The sequence below is a fragment of the Alnus glutinosa genome, chromosome 11 (genome assembly GCF_958979055.1).
Source record: "Alnus glutinosa chromosome 11, dhAlnGlut1.1, whole genome shotgun sequence".
NCBI classification, from domain to species: Eukaryota; Viridiplantae; Streptophyta; class Magnoliopsida; order Fagales; family Betulaceae; genus Alnus; species Alnus glutinosa.
In genome coordinates this window covers 19,637,501-19,659,450 of record NC_084896.1, presented here as the reverse complement: position 1 = coordinate 19,659,450, position 21,950 = coordinate 19,637,501, and the positions used below count along the sequence as shown (strand labels likewise).

Here is a 21,950-nt window from a genome sequence, read left to right as displayed (position 1 = left end):
GTGACTTTACATTTTTTTTTTTTCATAAAAAAAAGTTGTGGATATATTTTTCCCATCAATGATCATCTTCACTTCCCTTGAAATTGAGATGAGACATTTCATGGCGGTTATGATTTTATTTTGTTACATCTAACTATATACATGATAACATGTCATTTAAAAAATTTAAATGAGAGCTAGCAATATATCCACCACATAGCATCACGTATACAGATAAATATTGTAATAAAATAAAATTCTCACAATACAATCACTCATTTCCATTTCAAGTCTTGAAATGAAGAGTATCATATTCCTTTACTTGGCCATTGTCCCTAAACTATGAGAATTTGATTTTGCAACGTAAGGTTCTAATTTATAATTTGCCCCTTTTAATCATAACTTATTGTTTGATTTTTTTTTCGTTAACTTAAACAGCTAGCAAGTAAAATGAGGCAGAGGTAGCAAGGGGTTTGGGGGCCTGGCCCCCAGCCCTAAGGTTCTTCCCAAAATATATATATATTCTTAAAAAATAAAAAAAAATAAAAAATTTACCCCTAATTTTTTTATTTTTTAAGTTTTGCTCCCCAATTTTGTTTTTTCAATTTGACCCCTCAAATTATAAAAGCTGGCTCCGCCCCTGATTAAATGGTGTTCTGCCCCATAAAAAAAAAATAATAATAATTCAAAAATTCAAAATGTAAAAAACTAATTAAAAAAAAAAAAAAAAAAAAGGACTAAAAATCCCCGCCATGGGTCAATCCAGATCCACAGACAAGCTATATGGGTCACTGTTTTTGATTTTCTTTTAACTTTTTTAATCTTTTATTTGCTAATGAGATGTTTTGGGATTTTTGTGTTTCTCTCGTTAGAATTTTAATTCCATGACTTTTTTTTTTTTTAACTGGAATCAATTCTAAAGTCCTTCGGGAAGCCACTTTTAATTTGGTCTATATCATTACTGTTGTTGCACACAGCCTGGTTCTGATATTAACTGATGGAGCATTGCATAGTGAGAAACAAAATCTATAAATACAAAACTCACAACCCTTAATTAATTGTATATATAAATTCTAGAGAATTCAGGAAAACTAAAGATGAAAACTTTAGTTAGAGTATTCTTATCTATAAAAATTGATAATAAGGGGCAAATAATAATTGACCAAGCCGGTCTTAGGGTGTTTAAATAAAGATTAGGGACACAATCCTAAAATAAAAATTAGAAAATTAGCCTTTATTCACAAACTCAATTGAGTGAAGATTACGCGAACATGTTATTTATTAGTTTGATTATAACATTAGAATAGAATTCTGAATATGTATTCCACTATTTTGGTATATATAGTGCAATAGGCTGGAAAATTGAATGATATTGTAATTAAATTTCCTAAAATACCTTTATAATACAATTTTAATTTACATTTTTATAGATTTTTTATATAAAGGCTAAAAGACCGGATGCAAATCCATTTTAATTTGGGTTGGGTTCCAAGGGACTAGCTAGGGGAGATCAAGTGGCCGGGTGACGAAGGCAAATTAAACTTCAGCAAAAGAAGCATATATATGAGACGACAGCGTTTATATATATACATCCCATGTATTTGAATAAATTTTTATTTTGACCTTATATACTACAAGAAAAATGGTATTTAACGACGACCCTGAATCGTCACTACAGCCCTAAAAGTGGTCGCTATTGACTATTAGCGACGACTTTGATCGTCGCAAAAGTGGTTGCTGAAAAGCCGTCGTTAAAGACTAAATAGCGACGACAAAAGTCATCGTTAATAATATTTTGTATATTAATTAGTGACTACGTAAGTCGTCACTAATGATAAATAATTTATTTTAGTAAAAAAAATGTGACAATTGCATTTTTTTTTTTTGCCAATTAATATTTTAATGTTTGGTATGAATTATCTAAATTGCATTTATTAATCTGCATAAAAGATAACAAACCAAAAATAGAATTTTGGTTTGCCTGAGTTCACATCTTTAAGCAATGCATCTATCTATACATGTTAAAAAAAAAACAAAAAAACAAAAAGAAATTACTAAAATGCAATCCCAACTGCCAAATTGTTTAAGCATAACAATCATCCTTAAAACGAAATCTTAAAAAAAAAAAACATTAGGTATTGAAAAACTGAGTCTTCCTTGTCAGATTACATCTAAAACATTGGATGGATCCAAAAATCTGATAAGACATTAAGTGTATCAAAAATTTAACTAATGCAACCAGAATTTAACATAAGCAGATGAGTGTTGGCAGTGGTAGATTCCCTGCCAAAAAAACAAATAAATGATAACTATCAGCAAACTGAAGCCCAAATAGAAATATAACACTTCACTTCAAATAAAAATAAAAACTATATTGTAATAAGCAAACGTTAGGATCCTCCTTCAAAAATATATTTATTAGGATCTTCCTTCGAAAATATATTGGAACACTAAAGCATGTTCAGCGCACCAAATCCAACAGCTAAATACTACATAATTAAACTACTTAAAGCTCTTATGGTCTTAATATATTGGCTGGGCATAAAAAAAATGTCAATGAATCTATAGAAGAGAAGGCAATCTTAATAAAAATAAATAAATAAATAAATAAAAACTTGTTGATGGATATATTAAGGAAATATAAAGTACTTGTGCCAATGGAATAGAAGGTTTCAAAATACAAATACTACAGCATGCATAGCCATTTTTTAAACTAATGAAACCAATAGAAATTAGAAGTGTAAAAGAATACACACCTAAGTCAAATAATAAACAGATACAAAATTGTACAAAGAAACAGTACAATTATTTTTTGATAGGTAAAAGTACCAGAGCATATGCTAAAATCAACTAGGCCCATAATCTCTCATAGTAGATAAAGCAAGGGCATGGATACAAAACTATTTTATGAAGAATATAACCAACCATAAAGTAGATTTCAAAAAAGAATGCATCTGAAGTAAAAACACAAGCCGCTCTATTTTAAACACCTTATATCTTCTCATTCGAATAAAACATTCAAATATACAAGCTATGCAACTTCATTCATTGCTGAAACCACTGTAAGCATCTTATCATAAACGGTATAATATAACTTGAAAACAATAAACCCACTCACATGAATCTTGGTTTACAATTAAAGAACCCACAGCTCTTTGAAAAGTTAGCTCAATTGTAAGAGAGGAAATTACCCAACCCACAATTCATCAATCGCAGGCCCTGACTCAGCCAACCACCTGAAAAATTATCATAGAAATCCCAAAATAAGACAAAATCCCAATCCATACTTACTCGGCTAGCACCCCAAAAAAATTATTGTCATGCACAGACGCATGCCATGATTTGAGATAAAATTCAGTAGCATTTTATCTTCCTTATTCTCAATCGTCTGACATTGGAATTAAATCCCAACATTTCAGTTCAGTTCAAAATATCTGCATTTTCATTTTCCAAAAAAAAGCCATGCGTTCAATATCTGCATTTTCATTTTCCAAAAAAAACCCCAAATTTGCTCCAATTTCGGCCAATAGAAAGAAAAACAAAACCCAACTCCTCCTTCTCCTACAATCGATCAAGCCACCCAAAATTTTCCTAAGCCATTCAACCCATAAACAAAATCCAAGAACACCCATTCGGTTATCCCCTACCAAAGCCCTCAAAAATCAACCTAAATCAAACCCAAATATAATCCTAACAATTAAAGATGATTTTTGTGCTATATAATTGATGGGTTCAACGAAAACACAAAGAAAAGCTAGAGATTTACCTCATGAAAACCCATGGCCGAAAACCCATCTTCTTTTCTTCTTCTTTTTCTTCTCAAACCCAGCGTCTCTCTCTCTCTCTCTCCCTCCCTCCCTCTCTCTCTCTCGGGTTGTCACTTGGCTGGGCAAAAGAAAGGGAGAGGGAGATGAAAACGTGGGGGGAAAGAAAGGGGGGAGAAGAAAATAAAAACTGGACACAAAATGGGGCTGGTGTACGGGACACGAAAAAAAAAAATTTCCCGCGCACCCCCCCCCCCCACACCCCCCCCCCCCCCAAACGACTTCGTTTTATTTTTTATTTTTTTTAAAAAAAAAAACAAATGATTTTTAAAAATGATTAAATCTATTTTTTTTTTTTTTAAATGAGTTCATATTTTTATTCCAAGAAACTATTTTAAAAAAAAAAAGTAAAATAAAATTTTAATCAACTGAGATTCTTCTCAATTTAAAAAATAGAATTTAAGTTTTTTTTTTTAATTTTTTTAATTTTATTTAGTTTTTTGGTTATTTTTTGTTATTTTTGAATTTAATTTTTAATGTTTTTTTTTATTTTTAAATTTAAATTTATTATTTTTTAATTGAAAAATGACAGCCAGTTAGGGTAATATGGGAATATTTCGCCAAATTATGTCTTTTTCAAAGGTTTTGATAGTTTATAGTGACAAAGTCCAAGCGTTGGTAGTTCGGAGGACTATCCCTAGATCATCTGATCGATCATGATAGATCAATAAGATCGATAGATCATCCAATTGATCATGATAGATCAATAGGATCGATAAATCATTTGATCAATCATGATAGATAAATATGATCGATAGATCATCCGATCAATCATGGTAGATCATCCAATCAATCGTGATAAATCAATATGTTCGATAGATCATCCGATCGATCATGATAGATCAATAGGATCGATAGATCATCTAATCAATCATGGTAGATTATTCGATCGATCATGATAGATCAATAGGATCGATAGATCATCCGATCAATCATGGTAGATCAATAGGATCGATCAATCATGGTAGAAGATCCGATCGATCATGATAGATCCATATGATCGATAGATCATCCGATCAATCATGATAGATCAATATGATCAATAGATCATCCGATCAATCATGGTATATCATCCGATCGATCATGATAGATCAATAGGATCGATAGATCATTCGATCAATCATGATAGGTCAATATGATTGATAGATCATCCGATCAATCATGGTATATCATTCGATCGATCATGATAGATGAATAGGATCGATAGATCATCCGATCGATCATGAAAGATCAATATGATCGATAGATCATCCGATCAATCATGGTAGAAGATCCAATCGATCATGATAGATCATCCGATCGATCATGATAGATCCATAGGATCGATAAATCATCCGGTCAATCATGATAGATCAATATGATCGATAGATCATTCGATCAATCATGGTAGATCATCCGATCGATCATGATAAATCCATAGGATTGATAGATCATCTGATCGATTATGATAGATCCATAAGATCGATAGATCATCCGATCAATATGATCCATAGATCATCCGATCGATCATGATAGATCAATAGGATCGATAGATCATCCAATCGATCATGATAGATTATCTGATCGATCATGATAGATCAATAGGATCGATAGATTATCCGATCAATCATGGTAGATCATCCGATCGATCATGATAGATCATCCGATCGGAGTAATGCACTAGGATCGATCGGATCTTCTATCGATCTTATTATAGTATCATGATCGATCAGACTAATACATTAAAATCAATTGGGCGTTAGATCAAACCTTCATTGTGTAAAGTTTGATTTTTCGAACTCTATCACGATCAATCGGAGTAATGCACTAGGATCAATCGGATCTTTTATCGATCCTATTATCATATCATGATTTATCAGACTAGTATAGTAGAATCGATCGAACGTTAAATTGAACCTTCACTGTGTAAGTTTGATTGATCAAACTCTGTCACAATCGATTAGAATAATGTACTAGGATCAATTGGATGTTTGATCGATAGGAGTAATGCACTAAGACGTTAGCAACGATGAATATTTTCATGAAAGTTCTTTTTTTTTTTTTTTAAATGTAAATTAAATACATGAGACATTGGCAACGATGTGTCGTTGCTAATTTGAATCAAATATATTATTTATGGATGATTTTAGTGACGACATGAATAGTCGTCGCTAATGGTCAAGTATTAGCGACGATTATTGTGGTCGCTAACAACGTCGGTTATTAGCGACAACATAGTCGTCGCTAATAAGAAAGTATTAGTGACGACTATTGTGGTCGCTAATAAAATCTGTTATTAGCGACAACATAACCATCGCTAATAAGTTAAATATTGTCGCTAATACTTTTCACATGGAAAAAAAATTACGGTCATAATATTAACAACGACAAAATTGTTGTCGCTATTGTTGAAACTTTTTATGACATTAATGACGACCCCAAAATGTCGTCGCTAATAAGTCACTATTAGCGACGACTTGTGGGTCGTCGCTAAAAAATTGGTCGCTGAAGACCATTTTTCTTGTAGTAATTAGAAGGAAAAGTCTAAATTTTTATTATTTGTGTGTGGGTTGAACAAAAGGATTTGGAAAGAAGTTTTGGAAAAATTCGGCTTACGCTAGCTCCTCTGTTAATGTTAGTTGACTGGGGTGATATTATTCTAGAAGGGGTGAAGACTTGGAAAGGCAAAAGCCTTTTTAGACTCCTTAATTTGTAGATTGGCTCTTGGTGCTGCTGTGCTCAATCTTTGGAAGATGATGATCAGAAACAACGTACCTCTCAAGTTTGGCAATCAGCTGTGGTTGCTAGGAAATATGTTATATTTCCCAAGACTTGTGAGATGCAAAAAATAAAAAGACGAAAAAATTAAATCAATCACACGAAATCAAGATTTAAGTGATTCCCTCAATGTGAGGTACATCCATCATAGGAGACGAGCATGAGAAAATTCAATATCAAAACAATTATAAAGAGAAAATCACTAAAAGTACAAAAATTTCAATATACCCAAAAATTCCTATTCTATGCTAAGTGAGATGAGACTCGCTTTCTTCTCCTCTCTCTTATGGTATATTCACGTTATAATACTACTCTTTTGTAAGAATAAAAATGCAGGACACTATTCCAAGAAGTAAAGTGATTACTTCTCCATTAAGTAAAGTTATAGTAAAAAAGTGGTTAAAAAGAAAAACAACAAACCAATAACAGTGGAGCTGAATCATCTCCACTAATCAAACAAGAGAGGCTCACCACAAGACTTAATAAAACCATGTCATCGTTATAACAATGGTGTGAAGAACATCTTTTACATCACATATGTTGGGAGGTTAGTAGTCGGGTTATAGGTAAAGGCCTTGGGAATACCTGACTTACATCACATATGTTTGGTGGCTGCATGCTTGATTAGGTGTGGGTAGAATACCTGACCCCCACAAAACTGTCACTAACCGGCAACTGACTTTCAACGGCCGATAGATGAAATAAAATTACCGTTTCGATGTCAGTTTGATTCGATAGATAGTAAAGATTTTTTTTAGGCGGTTAACTAAACCAATTCAACTGAACCGTGTTTTTTTTTTTTATTTGAAATTAAAATGGCATTGTTTGAAAAATTCACGATTAACCGACCGATATGTGACGGACTTAACTGAAATAGTCGAAAATTGTTACCGTCAATATGAATTCGGTTAATTAGCTGACTGTAGCAGTTTGGTGAGAGAAAATGCCTCTTCCATCACTGATTGAACCATTAATTGGGGCTTGGTCAAGTGATACGTACCCGGCTAGTTTCTGGTTTTTTGGGTGTGGGTTCCTGCTCCTCCTTTGAGTTTGGTTCTTTGTATTGGTTGTTTGTGTTTTGTATATATAGCAGAGATTGATTTAGTATTTTGGAGGTTTATGTTTGTGTAGTTTCTTAGCCGGAGAGTTTTGTATTCTTTTGTGTGGAATGAAATCAGAATTCATAAAAAAAAGAAAAAAAAAAGTCAAATTTAATTTTTTAAAATTTATATAAATGTTATTAAAAGTCAAACACTAAACCTACCATAATTCAAAGGAATCAAAACAGTACTGTCTGAAAGAAGCATATAAGAGGGCTCAAGGTCAAAACTCGACAGCGCCATCTACCCTCGGACATGGTCCAACCGCGTATAATTTTTAGCCATGGTCAAACTTATGCGCAAAGCAATGCATATATACCAAAAGAATATCATATATGAAGCCAACTCTAATGACTGCTAGCTATTGTAACCATCAGTTATGGATTATCAATCTTTCTATTCTTTTCTCTTCCTTCTTATCTTCTTCTCTGGCTTTTCTTTGACCTCCTCCCTAAACTTCTCGTTCCCCTACTTCCCAACCAATGACAACAACATCACAGTTCGTCCCGGAGCTACAAAAGCTCTAGTTGATGGCCGCTTGTCAATCCAACTTACCGATAATCAGACCGCCGGTAAAATATTTAACTCCACAGGCCGAGCTTACTATAACCAACCCATCCCACTGTGGGATCCCATCACAAACCTACAATAAGTTTCACTACTTCTTTTGAGTTCGTAATCAGAAATGTTAGTTCAAACGAGAGATCCGGTGGCATTGCATTCTTTATAACTTCGGAAGATTCTTTGGGTGCTCCTGAAAATTCGTTTGGAGGTTGGCTGGGTCTCTTCAACGAGACCACCGACGGGAATTCATCCAATCAGATGGTGGCCGTGGAGTTCGATACGTACCAGGATCAGTGGGATCCTAGTGACAACCATGTTGGTATTAACGTTAACTCCATTATCTCCAAGACTCACCGTAATTGGACTAATCCTTTGACCTCCGGGGACATCTATAATGCAACAATCTCGTATGATGGAATCTCCAAGGATCTCAATGTAGCTTTGCAAGGCGTAGATGTTCCTAGGATAGCAAACCAGTTCTTATCTTTCACTTATAATGTAAATTTGAGTAATTTTCTCCCCGAAAAAGTTGTCGTGGGCTTTTCAGCGTCGACAGCAGAAGCAGTAGCAATTCAAGTTCTCCGAAGTTGGAACTTCAGTTCGACATCGGATCTGGCCGCCACTCCAACTCCAACTGCGACTCCAAGTACAGGGAATTCTAAGATGGGGTTGGTGATAGGATTAATAGTAGGAGTGGTGGTTTTGGTTGCAGCGATAAGTTTTGTCTTTTGCGTTTTTCTGAGGAGGAATACAAAAAGAAAGGGGGCGGTAGAAGAAGAAGAAGAAGATGAAGAAAGTGGCATTCTAGAACCCATGGATGAAGTGCTAATAGAAGGGACAGGACCAAAAAGGTTTGCGTACAAGGAATTGGTCGTGGCAACGGATAACTTTTCGGAGGAAGGGAAGCTTGGACAAGGCGGTTTTGGAGGCGTCTACAGAGGTTTCTTGGCGGAACAAAACATGGAAATTGCTGTCAAGAGGATGTCCAGCAGCTCTAACCAGGGGAAAAAGGAGTATATTTCAGAGGTGAAGACCATAAGCCGTCTGAGACACCGGAATTTGGTTCAACTCGTCGGTTGGTGCCAAAAGCGGGATAGCTTCCTACTTGTATACGAGTACATGCCCAATGGAAGCTTAGATTATCATTTATTTCACAAGAAAAGTCATCTCTCATGGCCAGTGAGATTCAAAATTGCTCACGGGTTAGCCGCTGGATTGCTCTATCTCCACGAGGAATGGGAGCAATGCGTGGTGCATAGAGATATCAAATCGAGCAACGTGATGTTGGATTCAAACTTCAACGCAAAACTTGGTGACTTCGGTCTAGCCAGGCTTGTTGACCACGGACTTGGCTCGCAGACGACGGCTTTGGCCGGGACGATGGGCTACATGGCTCCGGAGTGTTTTATCACAAGCAAGGCTAGCAAGGAATCAGACGTTTTCAGCTTTGGGGTGGTGTTGCTGGAGATCGCTTGTGGGAGAAAAGTGGTGGAGCATAAGGCAGAAGAGTCAGAAGTTGGTTTAGTCAATTGGGTGTGGGAGCTTTATGGAGGCGGAAGGCTTCTCGACGCAGCCGATGACACGCTAAATGGGGAGTATGAAAAGGAGGAGATGAAGCGTTTGATGAGTGTAGGGCTACGGTGTGCTCATCCAGATCACAAATCAAGGCCTTCTGTAAGGCAGGCAATTCAGGTTCTTAATTCTGAAGCACCATTGCCGAGCCTTCCATCCCATATGCCTGTGCCCATGTATTATGCCCCTGCATCATCAACTTCAACGCAAATCTCCTTCACTTTTACAGGCGAGGTTACAAACAAGTTACAACTTCCCGTGCCAAGCGGTTCCATCCAAATGCCCTCAGTAAATTTTGTTCAAACCGACTGACGATGATTCATTTTGTACCTTGCTAGATGGTTGTATATGAAAGCATTCCATTTTCTCCCTCCCTTCTTGCGTTTTATTCCTCATCGGTGATTTTATATATGCTCTGTTTGTTTTGACGTAAAATTTTGTAAGAAAATTATTTTTTGAATTTGAACTTTTCCTTTTCACACGCACTGCCTCTCGCAATTCATTCTCTGCTAGTCTACCGGAGGTTGCCAGCCACCAAACTGGAGTTCATTAAGAGTCGTCAAACGCCACTGGAGTTAGCAAGCCTTACGTTTTCGGAGCCTTAAGCCCTTTCATTTTCCCTCCCTCCTTATTTTCCATTTCTAGCTTTTCTGTTTTCTGCTTTTGCTCAGGTTAAAAAAATAAATAAATAAAAAAAGAAGGCATTTCTATGTCACTACTCTTAAGAAATGGCAATTAATTCATGCTAGCTTTTGATAATTAATTTAGCGTTAATTATGATGGAAGCTTAATGTGGATTTGTCTTGAGGGAGATGATAGCCGTATAGTCAAAACTAACAAAGTCAAGTTAATTTGGTAAACAAAACAATGGTCGCATATACACATGGTTTGTGACTTATTCGCCTTACGACTATTAATCTTATCTTAATCCAAATTACAACAACATGTGGAATGAAAACTCGATAATTCTTCATAGAAGAAAACAGATTTGGTGGGTTGAATCCTCCCTGGAAAGTTCTGGTTTCAATAATTAGACGTTTTGCACGATTCTTGAATATATATTGTATAAACAAGAAACTATTTTAATGTTATGATTGTACTTAAAACTTATTACATTAATTTTTTTTTCCCTTTTTTTTTTTTTGGAAAATCTACATTGTTACATACATATTAACTAAAATAGACATATATTGTACATATTAACTAATCTAAACACCTGGCGGAACTATTTTCAGCTTCTTTCTTCATCTCTGTTGTGAAGATATCTGGTTTCTTTTTAAAGTCATGGCTTGTACCATGTCCAGGCTACTATGGTTATGAATAATCTAGCACTTTTTATTAGTTTCTTTTAGATGAGCTAGAGTTCTTTATATTGTGTTGATCGATCAGGCTGGAAATGGTCCTGTCTAATTGGCCATGATCTGGCAATGTGATAGATCATATCATAATCAAATGGTTCATTATGGAAGAAAGTTCTAGAGGCCAATTAATAGTAGTTGCTGAACTTGGTCGAGGCCTTGTTTGACGTGTAGACGAGGCAATGAGCAAACTGACTCGCCCAAATAGTTATGTTATGCCTGGTTGAGAAATGATTCTTGCACAATAATATTGTCATAAGTTGTACAATGTTATTATGCAAGAATATTTTCCTATTACCTAATGGCCCCAACTTCCTATAAAAGTTTTGGCTTTTCAGAGTTTTTCTCTTTTATTTTTTATCCTTTTATATGTCTTAACTTTCCTGAACGAGACTTGCTACACAGGGACGCTCATCCGTCCCCTGTGAGCATTTTATTATAAAAAAATAATTTTTTATTAAAAAGTTAGCTTTGATGTCCCATCAAAGCCAACTTTTTTAATAAAAATTTATTTTTTTATTATATATGGATGATGGGGGACGGATGAGTGTCCCCCATCCAGCATTTCCCTTCCTGAACAACCACGTACATATTTTAAGTTTTAACTGTTCCTTTACCAAACCAAGACGGAAGTGGATTGTTGTACTGCTCTTAATATATTGGTTAATTTCTTGGAGGTACAAAACTCATTGAAATCGCATCTCAACTCTTATAAGCAGTTTCTCAAACTCAAATGTTTCTTCTTTGGGGTTTATACGTAAACTTTGATGTCGTTAATTATACCTATAAGCCGATTGCCTTTTTTTTTTTTTTAAATCTTTTCATCAACAGTTGTTATATATATATATATATATATTAGGAGTGAATCATACACAATCCATATTGTATAATTATTTCACAATTAAAACACATAGAGTGGACCATGCATATAGGTCCAATTTATATATCTTGAGGCTGTAGGATAATTGTGCAAGCTGGGCCGGACCCGTTAAGAGGCCAAGGGGGCCTGCCCCCAAACCCCAAGATTTTTTTCAAAAAAAAAAAAAATTCTAAAAAAATTAAAATTTTACCCCTAAATTTTTTATGTTTTATTTTAGTTTTACTCTCTTAAATTTTTTTTCTTTTCAATTTAGCCCCTCCAAATTGTTAACTTTAGATCCGCCACTGTGTGTATATATATATATATGTATATATCTGTTTCTGGGACAGGCCAGGCACTATGGGGAATTCCCATTTTATCACCAATTTTTGGCAAGCTCAGTGGTGGTGAGGACTGGTCAGGTGGTCCTTGAAACTCTTGCTGGTTTGCTCGTGGGTATGAGAAGGAAGCGAGAGAACAATTACTTGGATCTTGTATTTGGCTCTACAGGTCCTTTTTTTTTTTTTGTTTTTTTGGAAAATGATAGATTTACAACACCATCACAACAAGTGTACAACATTTCCTCACATGGGGGTGAGGTCCAGCCCACCCCATGTGAGGGGGTATTATGCACTTGTTGTGCTGGTGTAGTGTAAGAATCAAATCCCTTTCTTTTTTTCTATTTTTTCCTTCATGTTTGAACCACTCTCTAGGTGGGAGGCTGTCCACCAATTTGTCTTTAAAATTAGACGTTTCTTGCGTGTATATGAGTCCGTTAGTTCAGACGACGTCGTGTATTTTAAAAATTTTGACAATAACCTTCTCCGTCCATTTTATAAGCGCAGATATGTCGCACTTGCATTGTACCTCATACAAGCCAAATCCCATTTTTAATATCAATTACCATCTATAGGTAAGGAAAAGCTTACTGCACAAAATTGTGCACAACCACTCATCGGCGGAATCCACGTAAGTGGGTGGGTTCCACCAATGTGAGTAGGTTGTGCACAAGACCCACCAATATGAGTGGGTTGTGCACAACCTTTTGTGTAGCGATCAGTCCCCTTATAGGTAATCCACACTAGCTAGCTTTATTTACGTGACTTCTTATTAAAGTTGTGTATCACGTGAATTTAAAAATATAGTAATTTGAAATCTTTGAAAAAAATAATTTCGTTTACCAAAAGAAGGAAAAGAATATAATCGTACTTTACTATCATCTCAAAATTATATTTTAATACATTTAATTACTTTATTTCTTTTCTCTGAGTAATCTAAATTTTAATTACGTACTCGATCTATGAAACAATGACCCTCTATAACTGATAATAATGAATTGCATAACAAGTAAAATCTTAATTTATTTAAGCTTGCATATAGATTTGAATAGTAATCCAAAATAGACATTACTACATATGCTGATAGCGGATAATAACTACGTTTAATTAATAACCGCACGAATGCGAATGCTTAAAAATGATAACCGCATTATGCGGCTGTGGATACGGATATTGCTAATAACTATATCCACATTTTCGCCCCTAATGACATGTAATCGATGTAATTAGGTTGAGTCTCATTGCGTTGTTGACCATTATTGGTGTCGGAGAGTTGAAGCCATGGGCAGCGTTGCATTTGGGTTGCATTTTCTGGGTACTGCTCTCCATGACTTGGTCACACTACTCCCGAAATTGATGGTTTGCTGCAGAGTATCGGGTCAGTTACTACTTACTTGATGTGGAAGATCTGGCCATGGCCTACAATTCTTGGCTTCTTTATTATTGACCTGAACTAGCTAGATCGATCGCCTTGGGCCATACGTCTAGGATATATAGTTGATAAAGGGACCAAGGAAATAGTTTGTCCCAGCAAAAATCTTTTCACAGAAGCAGCCTAATTAGAGACTTCTATTTTTCTTTCTTGAAGTAACACAGCAGTCAGTAGGGGGTCAAATAACCCTTTGGGTACTGCTACAAGTATATCTATTTTACAACTTATGATATGCGATAGTAGGGCTGTAAATAAATAAGTCCGTTCGACAACTTTAACTCGAATTCGGTTGATGAAAGCAAAAATTCGCTTGAATATTAAATGATAGATATTCGTATAAACTTGGTTTAACTTGATTAACACTCGCGAGCCTAGCTCATATAAAGTTCCGCCCAACTTGATTAACGCTCACGAGTCTAACTCATATAAAGTTTGGCTCGACTCGTTAGCTTCACTCGCCTAACATTCATATGCCTCGCTCTTATATACTTATATTATTACATGTATGTGACACCTTAAAAAGTTAGTTTCATACTGAGAAAATGAATTACCCAAATGGAGTGAGGATGAATTATAAAAGAGTTCATGTGTATTAAGTCTCACATTAGTTCTTTACTAGGTAAAACTGAACTCTATAATTAATTATAATGAGTTTCAATTATAACTTGACTAGTTATTACTTATAGTAGCACGATATATATATATATATATATATATATATATATATATATTTTAAAAGAAAAAAGAAAAAAAAAAAAAGACAGGAAAAGATATGAAGTCACTGGAATACAAGAAGAAGATCGAGCTTCTTTAGGGTAAATAAGAACTATGGCTAAAACAGGAAAAGATAAAGAAAAGACAAAACAAAGAAAGGTGCATAACACCTAACACCTGAAAACGAAATCACCAAGAAGGGCAACGTACCAAGCAATTTGCTTGGAATTAACTATCGAGGTGAATCCTAAGGGACTGAAAATGGGAAGGGGTGGGGAACAGGGAGGGAGTTTAGGGGAAGTAGGGTTGAGAATTTGGAGAAGGTATAAATAACCCAAAGTTCATAGGTTGAAAGAGACATCTTAATTTGTAGAAAATGCAATCCTATCTTAAAAGAATTAAGAAAAAAAAAAACATTTTGATTGCAATTTTAAATATAAAGCAAGTAATTAACTACTCTAGTATCTCAATTAGGACAAAAAGATGAAAAAATTCCGAGAGTTCGTTGATGTGCATAAACAGTAACAAATTAATATACTTCCATTCACAGAGAATGCTAGCTAGTAGCCAAAACAATTAGGAGCAGCTGTGAGTAGAGAATATTCATACCAAATAACAAAAGGTGAAGAAATGGTAACAATCCATCTTCATGAGATTCTAGATATATATGTATCTATTTCATGTCGAATCATTCCGTTACAAAACACTTTAACATGGAAAAATACTATCTGATTACGAAGCCTATATATATACCACTCTGAAAGGGGGGGAACAGATATTAGGTGCATGAAATTTTAATCTCCAACTCAGAAAATCAAATCAATGAGAGCTACATGAAAATTAATCAACTAAAACATATTGGAATGTATTGTATTATTCAACATATGCTTGGTAACTTACAAGTTACAATATCAAGGAATCCATGTCAAGAGAGCTAATTAGCTCATCATCAAGACAATCTTTTGTAGTAGTGGAATTTAAGAAATTCATACTTGCATCAATCCCTTCACGTCCATCCACTTCATCTCCCTTCATATATAGCTTCAACTTTTTCTTACACAACCTCAATTGATCCTCGAACAAACTCCTGTTAGACTCGTGTTCCATGACAATCCATCTCAGAGAACGGATCACTTCTTGGTCATATTGCTGCCTCTGCTCCGCCAACCTGCGGTATTGATTGGCTTGCATCTCTGTTGAGCTCTTCATGGTTTGAAGGCGCAAAATCATGGCCATTGCCTCCTCCGCTGCCGTTGCAGATGCCATTCTTTCCTTCTCAAGCTCTGCATTAGCAGCATTTGCTCGCTGTCTTTCTATCTTCACCAATTTTCTCAGTGCCATTACATCAAACTCTTCATCCTCATCATAACATTCATTTTCTTCATAGTCCTCTTCCAAAACCTCCTTTGCCTTAACATCACCATTTGAATTCGTAACCTCTTTGCTTACAAGTAAATCGTCCTTAGTTGATGAATTTGAACTCACCAAGAAGGTCAAAGAGCCACACTCACCATTTTTCAGACAAAACCTATTTCTTAGACTACTTGACTTGCCTCTAAAGTCACACAAAAAATGCATCAAACCCTTGCCGTGCCAACCAAGTTGCAAAACTTTAATCCCCAAACCAAAAATTAAAAACAACTCCAAAAAACTGAAAACCTGTGAGGAACACCCAAACCCCAAAAACCCACATCCAAACCCACTGCTCTGACTCAGAAACTTCAAACATGAGGCGCAATCCATGGCCAAAAATCCCAGAAAGCTCTTGAAAAACCTCTTGTACAACTCAAGAACAGCGCAAATAACAACCAACAAGCAAAAACCACCCGGAATCTGCATGTGGGTCTTGCAGATTTACAAAGTAAGATACTTCAATTCGATCTTGGAATGCTCAAACTTATTGTATACGCAAGAAAGGAAGGAACTTTCCCAAAAAAAAACAAATAAAGCAATCAATTTGTGAACAAGGAATGACAGGGGACAGATGTATACACGGTTCCTTTTTCTTTCTCCGGAACTGTAAAGAAGGAAATCACGTAGAGGCGTTTAGATTTTACAATAGTATTCACCAAAAGAGTCAAAGAAAATTCAACAATAGAGCAAGCAGTTAAGAGACAGAGACAATATCTTTCAGTGTTTATGTCAGTGAAGGAGGAGAGCGTGGAAGAGGAGATATCGGAGGCGAATAAATCGAGGTTTTGATTCGGTTATACAGTTTGATATTAGGGTTCTGTTCCTCTGCTTCTATTTCTAGCTCTCATCCATACTTATCTACTTGAATAGTTGAATCCCTATGCTAATCTCTCCATGCGGCGGCGGGAGCTGTGGCAGTCTCGTTATTTAGAGGAATATTGAGGGTACTGTTATTGGACTTTTGGATGTGTTTAAGGCAATGGGGTTATGACAAGTGTTGTTTGTTGGCGGCGGTGTCATTCACTCGGAGCAGTCACAGGCACGATCTTTACCCTTAATCTGAGTAAAACGATCGAATGATTACGTAATTTTAGTATTTATTTTGTTGTCTTAATTGTGTCCTCTGACCGTTGGATTAACGGGATCAAAAATAATAAATGTCATATGATTGTGTGGATAATGCAGAGAATGAAAGCCAATTATTACCGATCAATATCAATCTAACTACTGTTACTAAAACAAACTAATTATTACGAATTAATGGCATCATGAATTAAAATTATCTTCTAAATTTCTTATGGTAATAGAATTTTTTAGATTATAGTCATTATTGTTTTTTCAAAATTATTTTTAATTAAACCTTTTATCTCTATGTCTATTTGGGTACTAAAACCGACAAAATATATATATATATATATATATATATATATATATATATATAGATTGAAGTCCTTACAATTAGAGGTGAAAATGTGGATACTAATAATATCTGCATCCGCATCCGTAAAATGCGGCTATCACTTTAGATATTCGTATTTACATTATATGATTACTATCTGTATCTACATGATTATTGCAGTTATTAAATGTGATTATTATCCGCTATTCGCATATGAGGTAATGAACGTTTTGAATTACTATTTAAATCTATATGTAAGATTAAATAATGCAATTTGTGACAGTTGGATTTCCGTTTTTCTCAATGGAATCAAAAATAATAAATGTCACATGATTGTGTGGATTATGCCGAGAATGAAAGCCAATTATTACTGGTAAATATAAACCTATCTACAATTACTAAAACAAACTAATTATTACAAATTAATGGCATCATGCACTAAAATTATCTCCTAAATTTTTTATGGTAATAGAATTTTTTAGATTATAGTCATTATTATTATTTTAAAATTATTTTTAATTAAACCTTTCATCTCTATGTCTATGTGGGTATTAAAACTGACAATATATATATGCTAAATTGAAGTCCTTACAATTAGAGGTGAAAATGCGGATACGGATACTAGTAATATCAGGCTTATCAGCATCCGCATCCGCATCCGCAAAATGGGATTATCACTTTTAGATATCCAAATTAGGCTTATCAGTATTTTTTTTTTTTTTTTTTCGCATCCCACGTGACACTGAGACCCAAAGTATCACGTGTAATACCTGGGCCACATGGAATGAGGGACAGGTGTCAGCATTCTAAGGTGAGTGATGTGGAGGTTCGTTAAAAAATTTCGCTGAGAACTGATGGAAGTACCGATTGGATTTTTTTTATTAACGATAAGTATGACTTGTGACACTTTTTGAAACTGATGCGACAATTTGATTCAAGGCCTAACCACATGTACTTGTGAGGTATTTAACAAAAAAAAAAAAAAAAAACGAAAACTAGAAAGCTAGGGAGAAGTATATATATATAAGAACAAAGTGAAGTAATTTGTAAAGAAATTAAGTCTATATATCCACTCGTGATTATGATTATTCTTAACTTTGTTTTTTTTTTTTTTTTAATAGATATTCATAACTTTGTTAAATAGTAAAATAAAGGATAAGTTTGAAATTTTATTTGACAAGAAGGCAAAATTGTAGTAGAGATATTGGGGTTGATTAATTGTTTTCTGGTTCAATAGTTTTTTTTTTTTTTTTAAAAAAAAAAAAAAGAAAAGAAAAGAAAAGAAAGAAAGTAAAACTATTCTTAGCATCTACATGAACACTAGAAGAAGTTATAGGATTTGCTGCTTCGGTTGAAAAAATTGTTAGAGATGCTTTTTCTGTTTTTATAGTTATCACGACATAATCGTGAAAATAATTTTAAGTGATTTTACGAATGTTTTGTAGTTTAAATTGTTTGTTAATACTTTCATTTTATTTTTATTAAAAAGTGAAAATTGTCATTAAAAAGCATTATCAAACAAGTTCTTGCACAAAAGGTGAGAATGTGAAGTTTTAACGATAATAGTAAAGTAACCCTCAGTTACCTCAGCAACTTTGTGAGATGGATTTGGCTCTTAAGTACTTGTAAATCTTTTTAACCGTTTAAATTAAATTAAATTTTTTTTATTTTCTATAAAAAAAAAATAATAAATTAAATTAAATTTAAACAGAGAAAATTAAGGAGGTGTTCCTTTGTTTGGTGGATGAGTTGGTAAATGGGTTTGATGGCAAGAAATTCAGTGCCAAATAAAGCACGAGAAAATGAATTCTTTTTAGGCTGAATCCTAAACGCCACACCAAAGGCGAAAAGGTTCCCTTCAAATAGAATCCACATTTTTTGTGTTGGAAATGACAAACTCAACTTTACCTCTCTCCCACAATTGGAACTGAAAATAAATCTAGATTTCTAAATAATCGCAATTAAACAGATAATCAAATATTAAAAAAAAAATGGTAAAAAGAAATAACATAGGTATTTAATCATAAAGGGGAATCTCTTTGTACAAAAAAAAAAAACTCCGAAATAACTAAACCCAGGAAATCAACTAATATAATAAATAGCCAGTTACAAGAAGTTTATATTCACAACCTTTTGAAGTAGTCACTCACTTGAACTTTAACAAGCGTCTACTTGTCTATCTCTCTCTCAAACCCGTTTAGAGAATTCTTCAATTGACTTCCTTAACTAGAGCTCATCTCTAATTAGATTTCAACGATTGAACGGTTACAACACAAATAAACTCTAAGATAAATACATATAACAATTTATGCATAAATAATCTTCTCTTAGCACATTGGAATTCTCTATAGAATTCTTACAATAACACTTCCTAAAAGTCCTTTTAAATAGGCTCTGAAAATTCTAAAACAAGTCAATAACGGATTTCTAGGCGGCGACGTCCGGACAGGTAACAACAATATCATATTTTTTTGAAGCACGTTCGGATGGGCTGACCTAGCATCTGGACATTTACATGGAAAAGCTTCTCCGTCTGCAATCTTCACTTGTGCGTCTGGACATCCTTCTAGACAGGGACTCTATGTGGCTCGCGCTCAATGGGCCGTCCAGACTGGTAGCGAACATGAACTTTTTGTGATTTGTGTCCGATGGGCCGTTCGAACATATATCGAACAGACACTCTCTGTGGCTTCCGTTCGGACACTGATCTTGTATGTCCGAACGCTCTACAGAGAAACCGACTATTCTGATTCTTTAAAGTCTTTAGAAGATCTTCTTCAAGTATTTATTTCTTATCTTGAGAAATATATTGCAAATCTTCCATTGTTCAGTCATTTCCATTATTGATTAAAATACTTGCAATATTATTCTGAAAATACGAAGTCCCTAATATGGTAACATTTTTGTCGACATAATATAGCCAACAAATAAAAACCAACAGGAAGTCAATAAAAAATAACACTACGTTTACGGGAGTTGGCGTCGTTTTGGTATTTTAAATACCAAAGCAATGCCGTTTCAATACATTACAATATGTTTACTTGTTTAGTTTGATACATTTTGCCTTGGCCCTTTAGGGTTTCAAACATTTTCATCTCTATTGTAGTGCGTCGTTTGCTCTTCAGCCTCCCTATATAATATCATGTATTTTAAAATATTGAATAAAATATATTAAAATACGATTTATGACATAATAATAGAGTAAAAGAATAAATATAAATATTTATGAAAATAAATATTCATTTAAAAATATTTATAGTTTTAATTTGATAAAAAGTTCAAACGGACCTTAAACTTTGGAATAACGAAAATAGGGTCAAACAAACTCCGTTTTGGTCGATTCAAAAGTCAAAACGCTTGTCTCGAAGTCTTCTAGCTACTCTCCGAATTTCATAATTTTTGAACTCCGTTTAGTGTGCAAAAACACCCGCAAAAAATTATACCCCTAATTTGGCTGAAAATTGAACAATAATAATTTGTCGCCCATTTCTATTTCTTAAGACCCAAGCAGCCCACATGTTTAAGAACCCAGCCTCTAGCCCAGCCCATATGGAATCATTAATATCAGCCCAGCCCTCATGTTTTTAAAAGAGACTAGTTTTTATTTAATAAAATTGGTAGTGGTTCACGTGGGTTTCCATTTTTTCAGATTTATTTCTTTTTGATCACAAGTCCAGTCCACGCCAAGACCAACCCGTTTTCATACGATTTTTGCTCAGCCCGACCCAGCTCATCCAACACCCAATCCAGCTCAATCAACAGAGAAACCAAAAAAAAATTCAGTTAGGAATAGACTTCTAGTGCTAAGTTTAGAACCAAGGAATGATTAGTTAGAGATAAGAGATATTAGTGATTTTATTCTTTGAATCTACGATTGACACCTGCAATCTCCCGAGCCTTCGATCAAAATACACCTGTAGATCCAGCCGTCCAAGCTAAGTGCAGACCCCCCTTTCACGCACGTCATGCCCAGCTCACTCCCACAGCTCATCAACAACGTGTTGCCTTCTTCACCGAACACCCAACTGTTGATCAGTTCCAGCTGCAAGTGATCTCAACCCTTTAGGTAGTCTATAAATAGAGAGGTCCCTTCATCCATTCACGCATATTTCTTCTTCTCTCTGTTTTTATATTTGCTGCAGAAATTCTGTGTTTCTTTCCCAAAAACAGCAGCTCTCTCTTCTCCTTCTTAGCTTAGAATCAGTAAAGAAAAGAAATAGAAGCTCTTAAAACCCAGCTTTAATTTCCTCATCTCTCACTCTCGGGGCTGTGCAAAAGACAACAGAAAAACTATTCCTCTCTTCTTACTTTCGGTTTCCAGCAAGAGAAAAGAAAAGGAACGAATAAAAAAGAAGAGAGGAAGAGAGGAGAATTTTCTGGAAATTCTCCCCTTCCCTCTTTCGGTCAACAAGGTCAAAAAGTGATAAAAAGAAGCAAAAAAGATAAGGAAAGAGAGATAATAAAAGAAAAAGAAAAAAAAAAAAGAATAAACAAAAAAAGAAAAGATAATATATAAAGAAATGATAAATTTGTAGCTAGTTCCTTTAATATTTCAAAATACTACTATGAGATATTTGTTAAATTTTTAATTAAAGGCTTTGATTTATTTTATGTAATTTCTAAGTTATTAACTTTGTTTTA

The 21,950-nt window shown here is 34.6% G+C and overlaps 1 protein-coding gene, 1 long non-coding RNA gene and 1 pseudogene across 2 annotated transcripts; 1 reads left to right on the top strand and 2 right to left on the bottom strand.

Annotated features, from left to right (window-relative positions):
* Window positions 1–2,135: 2,135 nt before the first annotated feature.
* Window positions 2,136–3,894, bottom strand: LOC133881523 (uncharacterized). Its single transcript, XR_009902540.1, has 3 exons — window positions 3,746–3,894; window positions 3,098–3,215; window positions 2,136–2,262 (listed from the first exon to the last, which is right to left on the bottom strand). It is a non-coding gene; the product is annotated as an uncharacterized LOC133881523 (long non-coding RNA).
* A 4,117-nt stretch (window positions 3,895–8,011) lies between these two features.
* LOC133882895 (L-type lectin-domain containing receptor kinase IX.1-like) lies at window positions 8,012–10,277 on the top strand (annotated as a pseudogene).
* Window positions 10,278–15,353: 5,076 nt separating this feature from the next.
* On the bottom strand, window positions 15,354–16,734 carry LOC133882096 (protein FLOURY 1-like). The gene has a single exon (XM_062321200.1). The coding sequence runs from the start codon at window positions 16,334–16,336 to the stop codon at window positions 15,401–15,403; it is 936 nt and encodes a 311-aa protein (XP_062177184.1). The 5' UTR covers window positions 16,337–16,734; the 3' UTR covers window positions 15,354–15,400.
* Window positions 16,735–21,950: the final 5,216 nt, after the last annotated feature.